Below are 15,192 nucleotides of genomic sequence, written 5' to 3' on the forward strand. Positions count from 1 at the left end.
CTGTTTTTATTTGATCCTCCTTAAAAAAATGTAATATAAACTTTTTTTTTATTTATTGTAATTTACAATTGTACAAAAAAAAATACAGTAAGTAAATACTTGAAAATCTTGGGAAGGAACCACCCATTGGTGGTAATTGAAAATTAATTTAAATTAGAAGGTCCCGAGGTCATCTTCTTTTCAGACACCTCGGAGGATATCAGGGATTGTTAAGGATGAGAGATTAAGAACTAATGGGTTAGGGTGGGTAAGGAGTTTGGAATAAAAAGGCGCATATCTATTTCAGGCCAAATCTGCAACAAAAGGGATGTTAAGGTTTATCATAAACTTAAACATTAAATAAAATTTTTTATATTAATATGTTTTAGTTAGGGAGTGGAGTAGCTTAGTGAGTAAGGCACTGTGATAACTCCAAAGACTCAGGTTTGAAATCCAGCTGTGGTAGATAATTATTTATTCTGTTACTTAAGTCATGAGTCAACCCTATGGGTCCGGTGAGCTCTCTGTGGTTAATTCTAGCCTCATAAAGTGGATATTCTTTTAACTGGGGAAATGTTGGGAAGTCGAACATTATCATGAACAAATCACCTCCTTGCATGGTCGTTGTTCAAGAAACAGTACTCTTACAAACTATTAATTCTTTATAAGTTGTAGCAGTACAGTTTCATTTTTCAATGTATTTTAATTAACCCATTACATTACATATTTTTACTTTCACATACTTATATATGGAATATATAATAGACATCATCGCTGCCCTGAAGTAGAGTTGCCATCAACAGTGGTGTTCATGATTACATTCACAAATTATTTTAGTAATTACAAGCTTCTTTTTTTGTAATTTATTTACGATTGTATAAAATTATATCTTTGATGCGTGGTCATAAGGGCTTAAGTCACTTTTTGAGCATTTGGAGATTATGTCGTATTATAGCAAATGAGAGCTATCGGTTGGTATAAGGTCTTTATGCTTCAGATAGACTTACTACTATATTGTTTTATAGAAATGATAAAAATATCAGTAATTAATTTTTACATAATGTTTTGAAATTTGTTTTTTCTATCCTAAAAAATTCATATTTTTGACTTGAGTCCTTATGACCGCGCATCAAAGATATACAAGTAAATTTGCTGTAAATGATATAATGACATGATACAAATCTAGAGATCTGGAGGCCATCTTCTTTTCAGATGTCTAGGATTATTAGATAATGAAGAAGTCAGGTTAGAAACAAGTAGATTTGGAAGTTTAATTATAAGTATTTAAATTACAGAAAACATTATTAATTACAAATCAAATAATAATACCAATTTCCTACAATTTATTCTATACTTGGTGGTCATAATGCAGGGGACACTTCGCCAGCTCCCGAAAAATTTCTATTTTCCAAATAAAGATGCAGATAAACTTTGCCTATAAGTCCACAATATTAGATTTCGATTTTTTTTTTAAGAAAAATAAAAATTATCAAATCTAAAGAATTTGACTGAAGAAAATATAGCACTAAATCATTGAATCCCACACACCAACTTTAGTTTGTGATGATTTAGATCCTATCTTTATTCAATAAATAAAATTTAAATGTCTATTAATTTATTACTTGTTTTAACATATATCGTTCATTTATACTTCAATATTTATGATTAAATTAAAATTCACTAAAATATTGTTATACAACTAATATGGAATTTGTAAGATGTATAAATACAACACTCTCCTGTAAGATTAATATGAAAGGAAAAAAATAAAAAATCATAAGGAATTTCTTGTTCCACATGCACGATTTAAATTGCTAGACCATTATTTTGACTCAGAGGAAATATTAGGTATAATTTTTTTTTTTTTTAAAGGCAATCCGCAGCGAAGGTGGTTTGTCTGGTTATCTAAAGGTGACCAACCTATTTTAACCATGGTGGGAGATCAAGTTTTTCATTTTGTGAGACTACCACTTAATGAAAAAAGTCAACATCCCCAGGCCGGATTTGAACTAACGCTGCCTGTAGATCTCAGAATGATAGACCTGAGCTATGGACAGTACTCACCTAGCTTATATTCTTTTATAATTTTTGAATCATTTGTCCTCACCCTTTTATATGTTTTCTTCTAAATGATTTTAAAATTCTTATTTACACCCTTCCAAGTAACTTTAACATATTTTTGATCTTATGGTAGTTTAGACATCTCTTCTATCCTAATTTTTAACTCAGAATCTTACCAACTGCACCACTGACCTCACTTGAATTTCCGACGCCTTACAAGAGGTGTGTTTCATGTTTTATTCTTTCTTTTACCCCTTCTCTATTCGTTTCTAATTCTTCCTTACTCACGTTATTAGTTATATTCACCATATATTATTACAGTCATATTTTTTAATTACTTACTTCACTTTTATGTTATGATTTTTTTATTCTAGTATATAACTTTAATATTTCATTAATTACATATATTTTCTTTCTCTTTGTTTTTTTCATAACTTTAATTTTAAATTATTATTATAAAATTAAAATATTCAAATTACATTGTTTTTTTTACATTATATAACTTTATAATTATGAGAGATAGTTGACCGTGGATGATGAACCATTAGCCATTAGGCGTTTGATTTTCCAGCGAACAGTTTCGTTTTTATTCTTTTTTTGTTTCCTTCCCCTTTCTTTATTTTACTCTTACCCCTTATTTTCTCCACATTTAAACATTTTCCTTACCCGCGTTATAAGTTTTGTTCACTATACTTATAATTTGCCTCTTTATCATCTATTATTGTTACATATATTTTCTTCCTCTCAATTTTAATTAATAATAACTAATATGTTCATACTTCTTTGCATTATATAACTTAATTTTTATTTCATTTCCTTAATTATGTTATTTTACCCTCTTTTTCAATTGCCTATGTATAAATTTTATTTCCCCCTTCTCTCATCACTTCATTTTATTAATTCTATTTTTTAAATTATTCATTTTATGTGTAAAATTATTCTGTTTATACTTTCGTTTTTATTTTTCTATACTTACTGTGGTTGTTATCTTGTTCTGTTTTTAGCCCTGAAGAAGGCTAGAAACTCTAGCCGAAACGTTGGCACATTAAAAATAGGTTAATCGAACTTATTTGTATTTTTTATTGATCGCACCCCCAACCATCTTTTCCTCTTATATAACTTTATATTTTTATTTCATTAATTATAAATATATTCATATTTAATTAAGCTATGTATACGTTTTATTTCCCACTTCTCTCATTACTTTATTTTTATTAATTTTCATTCTGTACAATAATTACTTCATTATCTTTTATTCATTGGTTGTTATCTTGTTTTTAGTCCTAATAAAGGGTAGAAATCCTGGCTGAAACGTAGTCACTTATAAATAATTTTTTTTTAAAACTAAATTATAATAAATCACAAAGAAATTGTAGAGTAGAACTATTAATAACTTTGAACTAACCACATCCTCTGTGGTTTCATTATCTCATATTACCATTGATAAAAATACTCAGGAAACAAAAAACTCAACTTTTTAGTTATAGAATAGAGTTTATTTAATATAAAGAAATAAGGATAAAAGAAAATTAACAAGGAGTTTCCACTGAAGCATTTTCATATTAAAAACTCACATCGTCAATTCCTGAAAACAAATAAGAAATTGAATAAATACAAAGTTTAAAAAATTGACAATATGTAAAAAACAAGATATAAATAAATATAATTAATAACTAAACATTAACATATTAGAGGATGGTGGAGGAACTTTAGAAAAAAAATAAAAATGGGAATTAGAAGATGGTGGATTCTTGACCCTCATATAAATTGTTTATCTATAAAATGATTTTTCAGTGTATTGACATATTATTTATTATAAATATATACATATATATTCTGTACATATAGTTTTAAAATAATTAGTTAAAAAATTCTCTGTCGTTAATTCTAAAAAAAAAAAAAAAAAACTGTTCTTTTTCATTGTAAGCACGACTATACAAACACTAAATTTGCAAAACATCGCCACAATATAGTTTCCTTATTGACTGATTCTCAAGACCCACAAATACACACATAAATCTTAACATCAATATTTAAAAAAATGCAATTACTAGTCAAAATATAAAAGTTAAAAAATTTTTATTTTATAAAATTAGAAAAAAAAAAAAAAAATGGAGAGGAAATAAATAATTTATAGCAAAAGAAAAGTAGAAGTATGAAATTTGAGGCATTCGGTCATAAGACATGGTAAATGCAAAATAAAAACTTTTACAATAGGGGTATTCATGATCTTTAGTTTAACATGTTAAAGTGTTAAATGGAAAAACTCACGTTAAATGGAGAAATATTTCCTTATTTACCATTTCAAAACGATATAACATGGTTGAGAGTCTGTTACTAGGTCTGTTAAATGGAGAATAAAGTCAAGAAGCAGACCAGCTGAGCTTGTCACCGTTTTGTTTGTTGTAGTAGTAACAAGCAATGTAGTATTAAACATATTACTTGTTCATAAATTGTGTAGGATGTTTTTATAAAAAATGAAGTAATGCGTGACAATGATTCTCTTCCTTACAAACTAGAAGATCACCAACACACTCAGTGGCCAAACTTTAACTTTTCACTCAATTTAGGCAAGTTGTAATAAATTATTTTCATCAAAACTTAGAAGTAAACAATAACATGAAGTTTTGGAAAAGTTATAAAACAAGTTGCTCAGAAAATCCGCTAGGAGCTCTTATGCATTTAATATTTAACATGACCTTAAATAGGGTTGCTCACAATCCTATACTTATAACATTTAACATGGTAAAACATTTTACATTTAACACAAATTAATGAATACCCCTAATGTTAAATTGTTTGTTAATTACAATATCATCATTATTGCCCTAAAGTTTCTTTTATAAATTGTGATACCAAAAACTGATATACTTGAGAAATTTTCGATACCATGCTTAACGAGCAACGCTTCATTTATACAATTAAAAGTGAAGTTTTGTCATTCATATTTTAATAAGGGTACTTTGAATAAAATTCTCAAGAAAAATTAATTAAAAATCCCTATCCTTTCTCATTTGTCAATCGTAATTTAAATTCATAAAAGAAACAATAAATACTTTCCAGCACTTACTCGATGCGATTTGAAATAAGAAAGATAATAATAAAGTTTTGAACCTTACCATGATCGCATTAACTATATCATTCTGGTTATTCGTTAGAGCTTTAACAGCTTTGTTTCTGCTAACATTCGCCTGCGACATCACAAGCTCTATATCCTTTTCTTCTATTCCTGTTGCGTCTAATTCTTCTTCTTCACTCTCTTCCTGGATCGGTGCTACAACCTGTGACAAAATAAAACCATTTTTAATTCAATGAGTTATTTAAAAAAAAAAAAAAAAATGCTCAGAACTGCATTACTTTTGGAAAAATTATGGTGATTTATAGAACTAAAAGTAAATTAATTTAAATCTATAATATAAAAGGGAATTTTTGAATTAATGGATCGAATTATGAGCTATTTTTTTTTTTTCAAAATGTTCCCTGTCGCAATGAAAAGGTTTAAAGATACTGAAATCCCCAAATTCCTAAATGGAAAAAAAAGTTATGAACAAAATTAAGCGTTTTTTCTTTGTAGCACAGAAAGTATGAGTTTTATTCACAGTTATTGTACACTAATCGATTCGTCTCTTTCCAAATATAAGAAAAAAAATAATACTGATTTTATTAAGTAATATTATATTTACAAAAAATTATATTAACATAATGTGGTATGGGGTAAGGTAGAACAACACTTTTTTTTTTTTTTTTTTTTTTTTTTTAGAAAAAAGCATTTCATATTTCTTTTTAGTGTCGTCCTAAACTACCAAATACCATTCTCTTCAAGGAAATTTTTGAACTTGATTTAAAAAATCTTTTACCATACTTAGATAGTTCAGTTGGTGTGAATTGTTTCAATATTTTGAAAATTTTTAGGCACAGTGAGGGATGTTATTTAAAAACTAATTATATATGTATATATAGTTGACCGTAAAAATTTATACATAAGAAGATGGTAAGGGTTGTGGTCAAAAGTGAAACAAAAATAGTTGTAAACTATTTTTGTTTCACTTTTGACCGCAACTCTGACCATCTTCTTATATATAAAAACTAATTATGTTTTAAGTAGTATATTCATGACAATATCATATATAATCAAATTGTCTAAACGAATAAGAAAAATCATCTAAATCGGACCAGAATTAAAGACGATACACCGAAGTTAGCTGCTAGCATTTTACTACACTTTGAAAAATCTGTTGGTCTGACCAATAGAGCAAATTTCATTTTCGTTCCTTATTAGATTTATTGGTTTAATTTATGTTACTAAGTCATGATAATAAAGTATACGCAAGGGTTTAATTTTAACTAAATACGATAATTTATAACAAACTATCACTTGTGTTCATTAAATTCATGTACATCCTCAAATATAGCAATTACTAAGCATTGTCGGATCAGCTAGTGTTTAATAAAATAATATTAAAATGTGTACGGTTAAGATTTTAAAAAATTAAGTTAAAAAAGCAATTCCATTATTTTGCAATAAAGCAAATTAATAAGTAAACATTGCATTTAAAATAAATTTCATTATCTTATCACTGCCCTTCTAATGATATTCGTGCACTGTTCTGCTTTTTCCTAAATCCTTTCAATTTTATTTTATGTTTTAATAATAATTTAGTAAACAAACAGCTATGTTTACTACTTTCTCAATTTCTTATAATTGCATTATTCTTTAAAAATGTTCATATAATTTTCATTTCTCTTTTGTTCTTTTTATACAATTGTTATCAAGGATGTCATATTTTATTTTGTAATTTAAAATTATCTATATTTTACCACCCCTTCTTTTCTCCACTTTTATCCATTTTCCTTACCTACGTTATTAGTTATGTTCACTATATTATTATTGTTGTTTAAAAAAAAAATTTTTTTTTCTTTCTTCTATTTATTTATTTTATTAAACTTTACATTTAAAATTTGTTGAGGTTAATGACTTCCATTTTTGAATGAATTATTTATTAATTATTCTTGACATTGTACAACGTTTCGGGACCACTGTCCCATATTCATGCACTTTAAAACCTATAACAATAATAGAACTAACATAACACCAATCTAACATTTCTTACTACTGTGCTAGAGAAGTGAAGATGCACAAATGGGTTGACATGATTTCACATATGAAATCATGAGGTGAATATTTTTGTATAAATTAAAATATATAGGGATGAAGATTGGTGTTATGTTAGTTTTATTATTGTTATAGGTTTTAAAGTGCATGAATATGGGACAATGGTCCCGAAACGTTGTACAATGTCAAGAATAATTAATAAATAATTCATTCAAAAATGGAAGTCATTAACCTCAAAAAATTTTAAATGAATTTACTCACCTGACTTCCTAGAGAGATAATCCACATTAAACTTTACTTATATTTTGCATCTTTATCAATTATTATGGTTACATATATTTTCTTTCTCTCTATTTTCTTTTTATTTCCATATTTCAATTTTTTAATTATTAATAACTAATATGTTCATACTTCTTTGCATTATATAACTTCATTTTTATTTTATTTCTTTATGTTATTTTACCCACTGTTCTTTCTCTTTCCATATTTCAATTTTTAAATTATTAATAACTAATATGTTCATACTTCTTTACATTATATAACTTCATTTATATTTGATTTCCTCAATTATGTTATTTTACCCACTTTTTCAATTATCTATGTATACATCTTATTTCCCACTTCTCTCATCACTTCATTTTATTAATCCTATTCTGTAAAATTATTCATTTTATATTTTCTTTTCTATACTTACTGTGGTTGTTATCTTGTTCTGTTCTTAGCCCTGAAGAAGGCTAGAAACTCAAGCCGAAACTTTGCCACAATTAAATAGGTTACACCAACTTATTTGTGTTTCAATTTGACCGCACCCCCAACCATGTTCTCCTCGTACGTCATCTATGGTCAACTATCTCTCATAATTAAAATTATCTAGTTCCCTTAAATTCTAATTTCACCATAATTAAGTGTTTTGAATATTTTTAAACTTTTAATTAATTTTTTTTTTTGAAATGAAACATTTTAAAGCTCAGTGAAGAGAGATGGGTTATTTCCAAGTATAGAACTCAAATAGAGACTTTCATACGATAATATAAATAAATATCTATGATTATCTCTAATTTATAGTTTTTTTTCTGTTATCACATAATAGATATATTATATTAGACAAATCATCATGTAAGCAAAGATAGTTATTATTGTTTAGAAGTAATTCAAAATGATTAAAATAAGATTATCTTTGATAATAATTTATCAACATAATTTTTGACAAGGGATTCTTTATTTATACAAAGAATAAGCATTGTAGAATTATAACAAGAGAACAATTGATAAAAACTCATTTCATCAAATCAATGAATTCTTGATTTTCTTTCTTAGGAGGTTGTTTGTATTACTTTGTTAATAAGATGAAGTGAAAAGAACTTCTATATAGAATACAATACAATTCTATATAGAATACAATACAATGCCATATTTTTTGTACTAGGTTGTGGGTTTAATCCATATTCATGTACTAATACCCTACAATTGCATTGCATGTACTTATATCCAGCAATTGCAACAATCAGAACCTTATAATCTGTATTATCTCATTTTTTCAATTACATTTATTTCAATTTTGAAATATTGTCATGTATACAAATAATTTAAAATTTACTACATAACATTATTTAAATAATGTCCATCACTACTGATGCATTCACTTGCCCCTCTAGCACAAAACAATGTACTATATTAGGTATTACCTCTTTGGACATATCAATATGCCTGTTTTTTTTTTTTTTTTACCTCCTCCTTGATATGTCTATATTTAATAAATTTTGCTATTTAAGTTAAAATTGTGGTTTTTAAATTGGATGATTTAATTTTTAAATGTTTTCCCTGATTCTTCATTTAAATGATCAGCCTATTTATTACATCTACACAATGTATATTTAACTTTGTTGTATAAGTTTTATAGTTTGCAATGTTATTAATATTTTTAGTTATGTGAATTGCTTCTATGATCCTTCTGCTCTTAGTATTTTTTGTTATGTCTGTTATGGTGAGGTTTTGGAAGTTAAAGTAATGGTTTAAAGTAATAGTTATGCTGTACAGTTTACATTCTTGAAGTTTGATATGTTGATTAATCCTGATTTCCAGTTTTTTGGATGTCTCTCCACTATATAATTGTTCAAAGTCAAGCATATGTATTTAACTTAGCATTTTATCATTAGATTTAACTTAGCTTTTTCATGTTAGATAGTTGGCGTTGCAACTTGTTAATAAACTAAACACATTCAGAAATTTCTGAAACAAATCATTTCATTAAAACCAACATAAACTTATACTTACAGTTGTTGCACCAGTGTCGGTCGCTTGAGAAAGTTCAGGGGCCTTGAATTTTTCAGCAGCAGCCATTTGAGCTTGCTGACTAAGATCTTCGATCTGAAAGATAAGAAAAATTCAAGATTAAATAATAATAAAAAAAAGTTTAATCCAAACCAAACACCAAGCACTGGCAAACTATACTATTCATTCTTTAAAAACATTTGTATCTTTAAACAAAATGTTATAAATAAATAAAATTGAAAAAATCTGTTTATTTTTTATTTTGGAACAGATACGACTTTATTATTAGTTTAACACTTAAAAATGCTCTATTAATTACTAATTATAGAGTATGGCCTCAAAATGGCACAATCTTGAATGATAGTAGTTAACTGCTCTCATTTTATGACTGTTACATTATTACGCAAATAGATATGATCCTAGTTCTAAAAGGAAATATTTTATGCATATCAGATATTCTCCTCACACTTGAATTTGAATCCGTTTATGATATACTATTTCATATTCAGGCATTGTGTAATTGTTGAATGTAATTAATTAAAAGCGTTGTCGTGGAGAGAAGCTATACTAGGATCCTTATTTTGTACCTGTGGGCTAATTAATAGATTATCTATCGGTACGGTAGCGGCACTATCTAATTTTTAAATTTAGCTTCAATATTTAAAATAAATGATTTTGATTTCAAACAAAACAAACAGAACAATTTAAATGAAAAAATATTTCTTCACTCCCTATTTGATCTTATCATAACTACTTTTTGGCTCATTTTATTTCACAACCAGTATAGTACAAGAATGCTAAATAGATGAGCAGAGTACATATTCTTAAAATACAATAAGTATAAAATTGTTGTCTCAGTTTAACAGTGTAATATCTAAAAAAAAAAAAATTTGGTTATTCTGAGATATACACCTAATCTCAACAAGAGGGGTAAGATCTTTACAATAAAATACAGGATTATAGAAAAACATTTATCATATAATCAAAGTAAACAAATATTTTGTGTTATTACAGTTTTGAACTGTATAAATACTTATCCTTAATGCTAAAATTACATGCATATCTCAAAATAAACATTTTAGAACAGGGACAGAGAAATATGCACCATTTCAATAGATTAAACAAATACTTGTTTTCCTAAAATATATTAAAATAAAATTAGTATTATATTTGATAAGATTTAATTATAATCAACCTTCATCAAGAAAATTGATTTTAATATTTTTGGTTTCATTACTGCTTTCAGAAATTCAAGTGTGAATAACAAACTAATATAGCAAAATAGGTCATATGTACCCCTTGACCTTACAGAAGACAATAACTATTACAAAAATTTTATCACTACTGTAATATAAGATAACCCATATCAGTAATTCCAAAAAAAGTTCTAAAATTACCTTAGTTTCACCAAAAATGATGTAAGTATCAGATGCTGGATTTTTAAACACATCTGGTTTATTAATAACAAAAAGGATATTCTTAGACTTCCGAATGGTAACTCTTGAAACTCCTTGAATCTACAAAATAAAATATAAATTAGTAAAAAATAATGCACTTAAAAATAATTTTATTCAAAGTATATTTCAAAGTTGTAATCAATATATAATCAGATTCAGTTTCCAAGTAGATTGAAGTTAACTTATTAATATAAAACTCTTTTAATAATACAGAACACTAATGACTTTAGCAAAATAGGTTAAAATGAATAATACTGATGAAAATTAATGGAAAAATTATCCGTTTGTTGCAGTGAAACAATATGAAAACAAAAACAATCTTAGGAGATTATAAACAAATAATACTGGATTACAAGCAATATAATGATATAAAACGATCTTAAACTTGACTACTTACTGGTTTCAATCCAAGTTTTGACATAAGCTTTCGGGCTTTCTTTTCCCCTCGAGACTGTTTGGCTTTGCTTACATCGGGATTTAAAGAGCCTGAACCAGTAGGTTCCAAATCGGGAATATCATCAGGCTCAGAATCAGTACCGGAATCAGCTTCCACAGGCTTCTGGTCGACTTCAGTTTGCTCAGGCATTTTGTCTGTTGCTATTGTCTAAAAATGAATAGAACAAACAAACTAAAAACAATAAACTGTACAAAGGCCTTATAATGTAGGGCGATACTAAATAATAGGTTTTTAATAAGAATTTTCAACACTAAGTCCAGAGTAGAGAATAAACCATGATGAGGTATTTAATAACATGTAAACAGGATCGATCTGACGCCGACCTACCTTCATTTTGGTCGCTTTTATCTCTTCTTATTAGAGTTATTAATTGTTGAAAGTTTATAAGGAGAGTTAAACTTAATATCTAACAGAGTTAACCGCCAAAGGTTGATCACGCTAGAACAAGTTCATGTTAAGAGAATCCAAATTTTAATTGGACTGAGTTTACCTATTAAGTTACAAAACAAGGGTATATAAAATAAAATATTATTATTTATAATGTTCGGATGGCTTAAATAAAAATAAATAAAACTTACGAATAGGTAACGAATACACAATAAATCTAGCTTAGGGTACAAAGACCTTCTTGATCGTTATGGTCACAAAGGAATACCAAGATTTAAAACTATTGTGAACTAACAAAGAAGATTGAGTCGCTTATTTAAACAATTTACGCACTATATTAATTTTTAACTAAAATAGATTACATTTATAATATTATAAATCATTTTTCAGTAGAAATTTTAATAAATGTGTTTTCTTCTTTGCTTTTCGTACTGACTAATGCAAATTATAGTAGTACTTCACTATAATAGAAATTATTTCTCAAAAAAAGATTGATAAAAACAGATAAATGAAGTTTACTCACAATATTGTCTCTATATCAGGTATATAATAGTAGTATCGATGGGCGGTTATTTTAAAACAACCGACTAATCGATTTCTAAGGTCACCGGTCATTTTCTATCTAACCGGCAAATGCAAATAATTTCAGATATTTTTTTTTATTGTTAAACGATTTTAAAAATGAATATGTCAATTTTCTATGTTCAATTTAATTAACTTTACGAAATGCCAAATAATTCTTTTTAAAAATCAAGTTTAGAGAGCACTTTCAAAGTTTCCCTCCATAATCAACCATTTGCTATATTGTCTTCTGATTCCATATTGCATTATTTTTCCGCCAATTTAGTTTCTACCAAATAAATTTAGATTCTGGTTAATTAAGTATTAAATAATTGGATTATGGTAAATATTATTATTAATTTAATCCTAAAATTATTTTTACTGGTAACTGAATGTGTATTTGTCCTCTTGTCTGGGCAAAACTTAGAATTTTGAAGAGTTTAGAATTTTCAAACTTCATCTTAGCTTTTACAAATAAAATTAATTTATTGAATATATTTCTTTATTTTTACATTATCTTTCATGAGAAATAATAAGTTTAACTAATATCTTTTCAGTAACATTGTTAAATGTTTCAAAAAGAAAATTTTGACTAATTTTCAGGTGAAATTAATAAAAGCAACTCAAATAGTATAAAAACTATTTATTAGGAGCCAATATTTCACCCCACTTAGCAGGTCTTCATAAAAGCTAAAAAAAGATACAAACAACTAAAAATAAGCTATCATGGTTACATATTTCATTTGTTACATATATGTTCTTTCTCTCCATTTTATTTTTTCTTTCCATAATTTTAATTTTTAAATTATTAATAAACTAAAATATTCATATTTCTTTTATATATGTCATATATTATATAACTTCAAATTTACTTATTTAATTATATATATAAACATTTTATTTTCCACTTCTTTCATCACTTTAATTTTATTAATTTCATTCTGTACGATTATTTACTTTATGTCATTCTGTTTATTTTTTGTATTCATTGGTCGTTATCTTGTCCTGTTCTTAGCCCTGATGAAGGCTAGAAATTCTGGCCGAAACGTTGGCACGATTAAATAAGTTATTTCAACTTATTTGTGTTATATTATGACCACATCTCCCAACCATCTTCTCCTCGTATAACTAAAAATAAATTTACAGTATAAGAGGATAAGATGACATTAAATAAAAAATAAACTAAGATAAGGCTAAAAAATAATAACATAAGGTGAACAGTAGAGGTAATAACAAATAAAAGTATAAAAAATAAAATAAATAAAAAAGTAGATGTAAAACAAATATATCATAGGAGGATAATCCTCAGTCAGTTGCAAAACTACATTCTGACAGCCCTGCAAAGTGGGACGAAACGTTGGTTAACAATAAATAGTTCTCTTTTATTATTTTGATTGGAGAAGTTTGTCGGAGGGTGCGGTCAGCAAAGAACAACATAAATAAACAAAACCATATTTATTTATTTTATGCTTATGCAATTAATTGCTTATATCTGTAATTCAGATATAAGCCACTCACTATTTTTCATTGTCTGTCATAGTGTTCAATTTGTACATTCAATTTATTTATTTATTTTTTCAGTTTTTTAGACACTACTTGCATATCTTATATTATACATATTTTCTTACCTACATGATTTTATATTTCATCTATCACTGTTTTCAATCTACTACTATACAATTCCACGATTATCAATCAATTAAAATTGTGTACTATTCAATTATCAGTTATTAATTTTATCATTTATGATTTAATTCAATATTTTGTATAATTCTAAATTTTTTTGTATACTATTCCTTTTCAATTGTATGTTGCTCTAAATGTTGTTGTTATCACTTTTGTTCTATAGCCCTGATGAAGACCTGAAACTCAGGTCGAAATGTCGGCATAAAATAAATAAATATGGTTTTTATTTATGTTGTTCTTTGCTGACCGCACCCCCCGACAAACTTCTCCAATCATTAATCTACGGTCAACTATCTACACCTCATTTTATTATTTTGATTCCTTTATTGACCGTTATCCAGACTATCCTCCTACAACCTACTTCATACAGTCGACTATGTTTTTTCAATATAAAACATATATAGTACACACTAAAATATGGAAAATTAAGGAAGTAAGACAGGAAAATATCCTTATTTGTTTTTTATTTATTATTATCTTATTTTCTTAATTTTATGTCTTTTAGTGTGTACAACAATGTTTTACATTTCTTTTATATTTTTTATTACTACTCATGTTCATTTTATGTTTAATTCTTTACTGTATTTCTTTTTTTATTTATACATATCACTGTACATCTTATTTTTACTTTCTTTGATTTACTTCGTTCATTTTTATATAATTTTTCACATATTTATTTACTTCTTTATTAGTCCAAATTAGTTTATTTTTTATTTCATGTCGTCTTATTCTTTTAGATTGTTAATACATTTTTATATGTTGGTATCTTTTTTTGGTCTTAATGAAGCACTGTAAATTGTGGTAAAAGTTTGGTTCATAATAAATAGTTTTGTCTTTTATCTTATGTACTTTTTTTGACTGCCTCTTTGACGATCTTCCAACAATTAATTATGTACAGTCAACTATTAATCTTCTTTATTTTTTTTCAATAAAAATTGAAGTTAAAAATAGATAAAAAGGAAGGACAGTTAGTTTAAAAGTTTTCTTGAATTTTAAAAGCCTTACTTTAACATTAAGTGGAGAAGATGGTCGGGGGAAGAGGGAGGGGCAAATATATATAACAATGAATTGAATAATAAAAAATAGTTGATTGATAACCATGATTTTTTATTTTATTATTTCTTTTCAATTTTATGTTTCTCTGGATGATGGTTGTTATCTCTTTTTGTTTTATAGCCCAGATGAAGACCTGAAACTCAGGTCAAAACGTCGGCATGAAT

The 15,192-nt window shown here is 26.6% G+C and overlaps 1 protein-coding gene across 3 annotated transcripts; it reads right to left on the bottom strand.

Moving 5' to 3' along the window:
* Positions 1–3,514: 3,514 nt before the first annotated feature.
* On the bottom strand, positions 3,515–12,063 carry Nacalpha (nascent polypeptide associated complex protein alpha subunit). Of its 3 annotated transcripts, none has more exons than XM_014416266.3 (7): positions 11,917–11,999; positions 11,666–11,776; positions 11,279–11,485; positions 10,822–10,941; positions 9,428–9,520; positions 5,160–5,321; positions 3,515–3,625 (listed from the first exon to the last, which is right to left on the bottom strand). In XM_014416266.3, exons 2-7 carry the CDS (start codon positions 11,669–11,671, stop codon positions 3,611–3,613), a joined length of 603 nt encoding a protein of 200 aa, XP_014271752.1. In that variant the 5' UTR covers positions 11,672–11,776; positions 11,917–11,999; the 3' UTR covers positions 3,515–3,610. The 3 variants fall into 3 exon arrangements, with proteins under 3 accessions (XP_014271752.1, XP_014271751.1, XP_014271753.1); XM_014416265.3 differs by having other exon boundaries at positions 11,666–11,828; positions 11,917–11,997; XM_014416267.2 differs by lacking the exon at positions 11,666–11,776 and having other exon boundaries at positions 11,917–12,063.
* Between the last annotated feature and the right edge of the window lie 3,129 nt (positions 12,064–15,192).

This window comes from Halyomorpha halys, unplaced genomic scaffold, assembly GCF_000696795.3.
Source record: "Halyomorpha halys isolate HHAL.00 unplaced genomic scaffold, Hhal_1.1 Scaffold117.1, whole genome shotgun sequence".
NCBI lineage: Eukaryota > Metazoa > Arthropoda > Insecta > Hemiptera > Pentatomidae > Halyomorpha > Halyomorpha halys.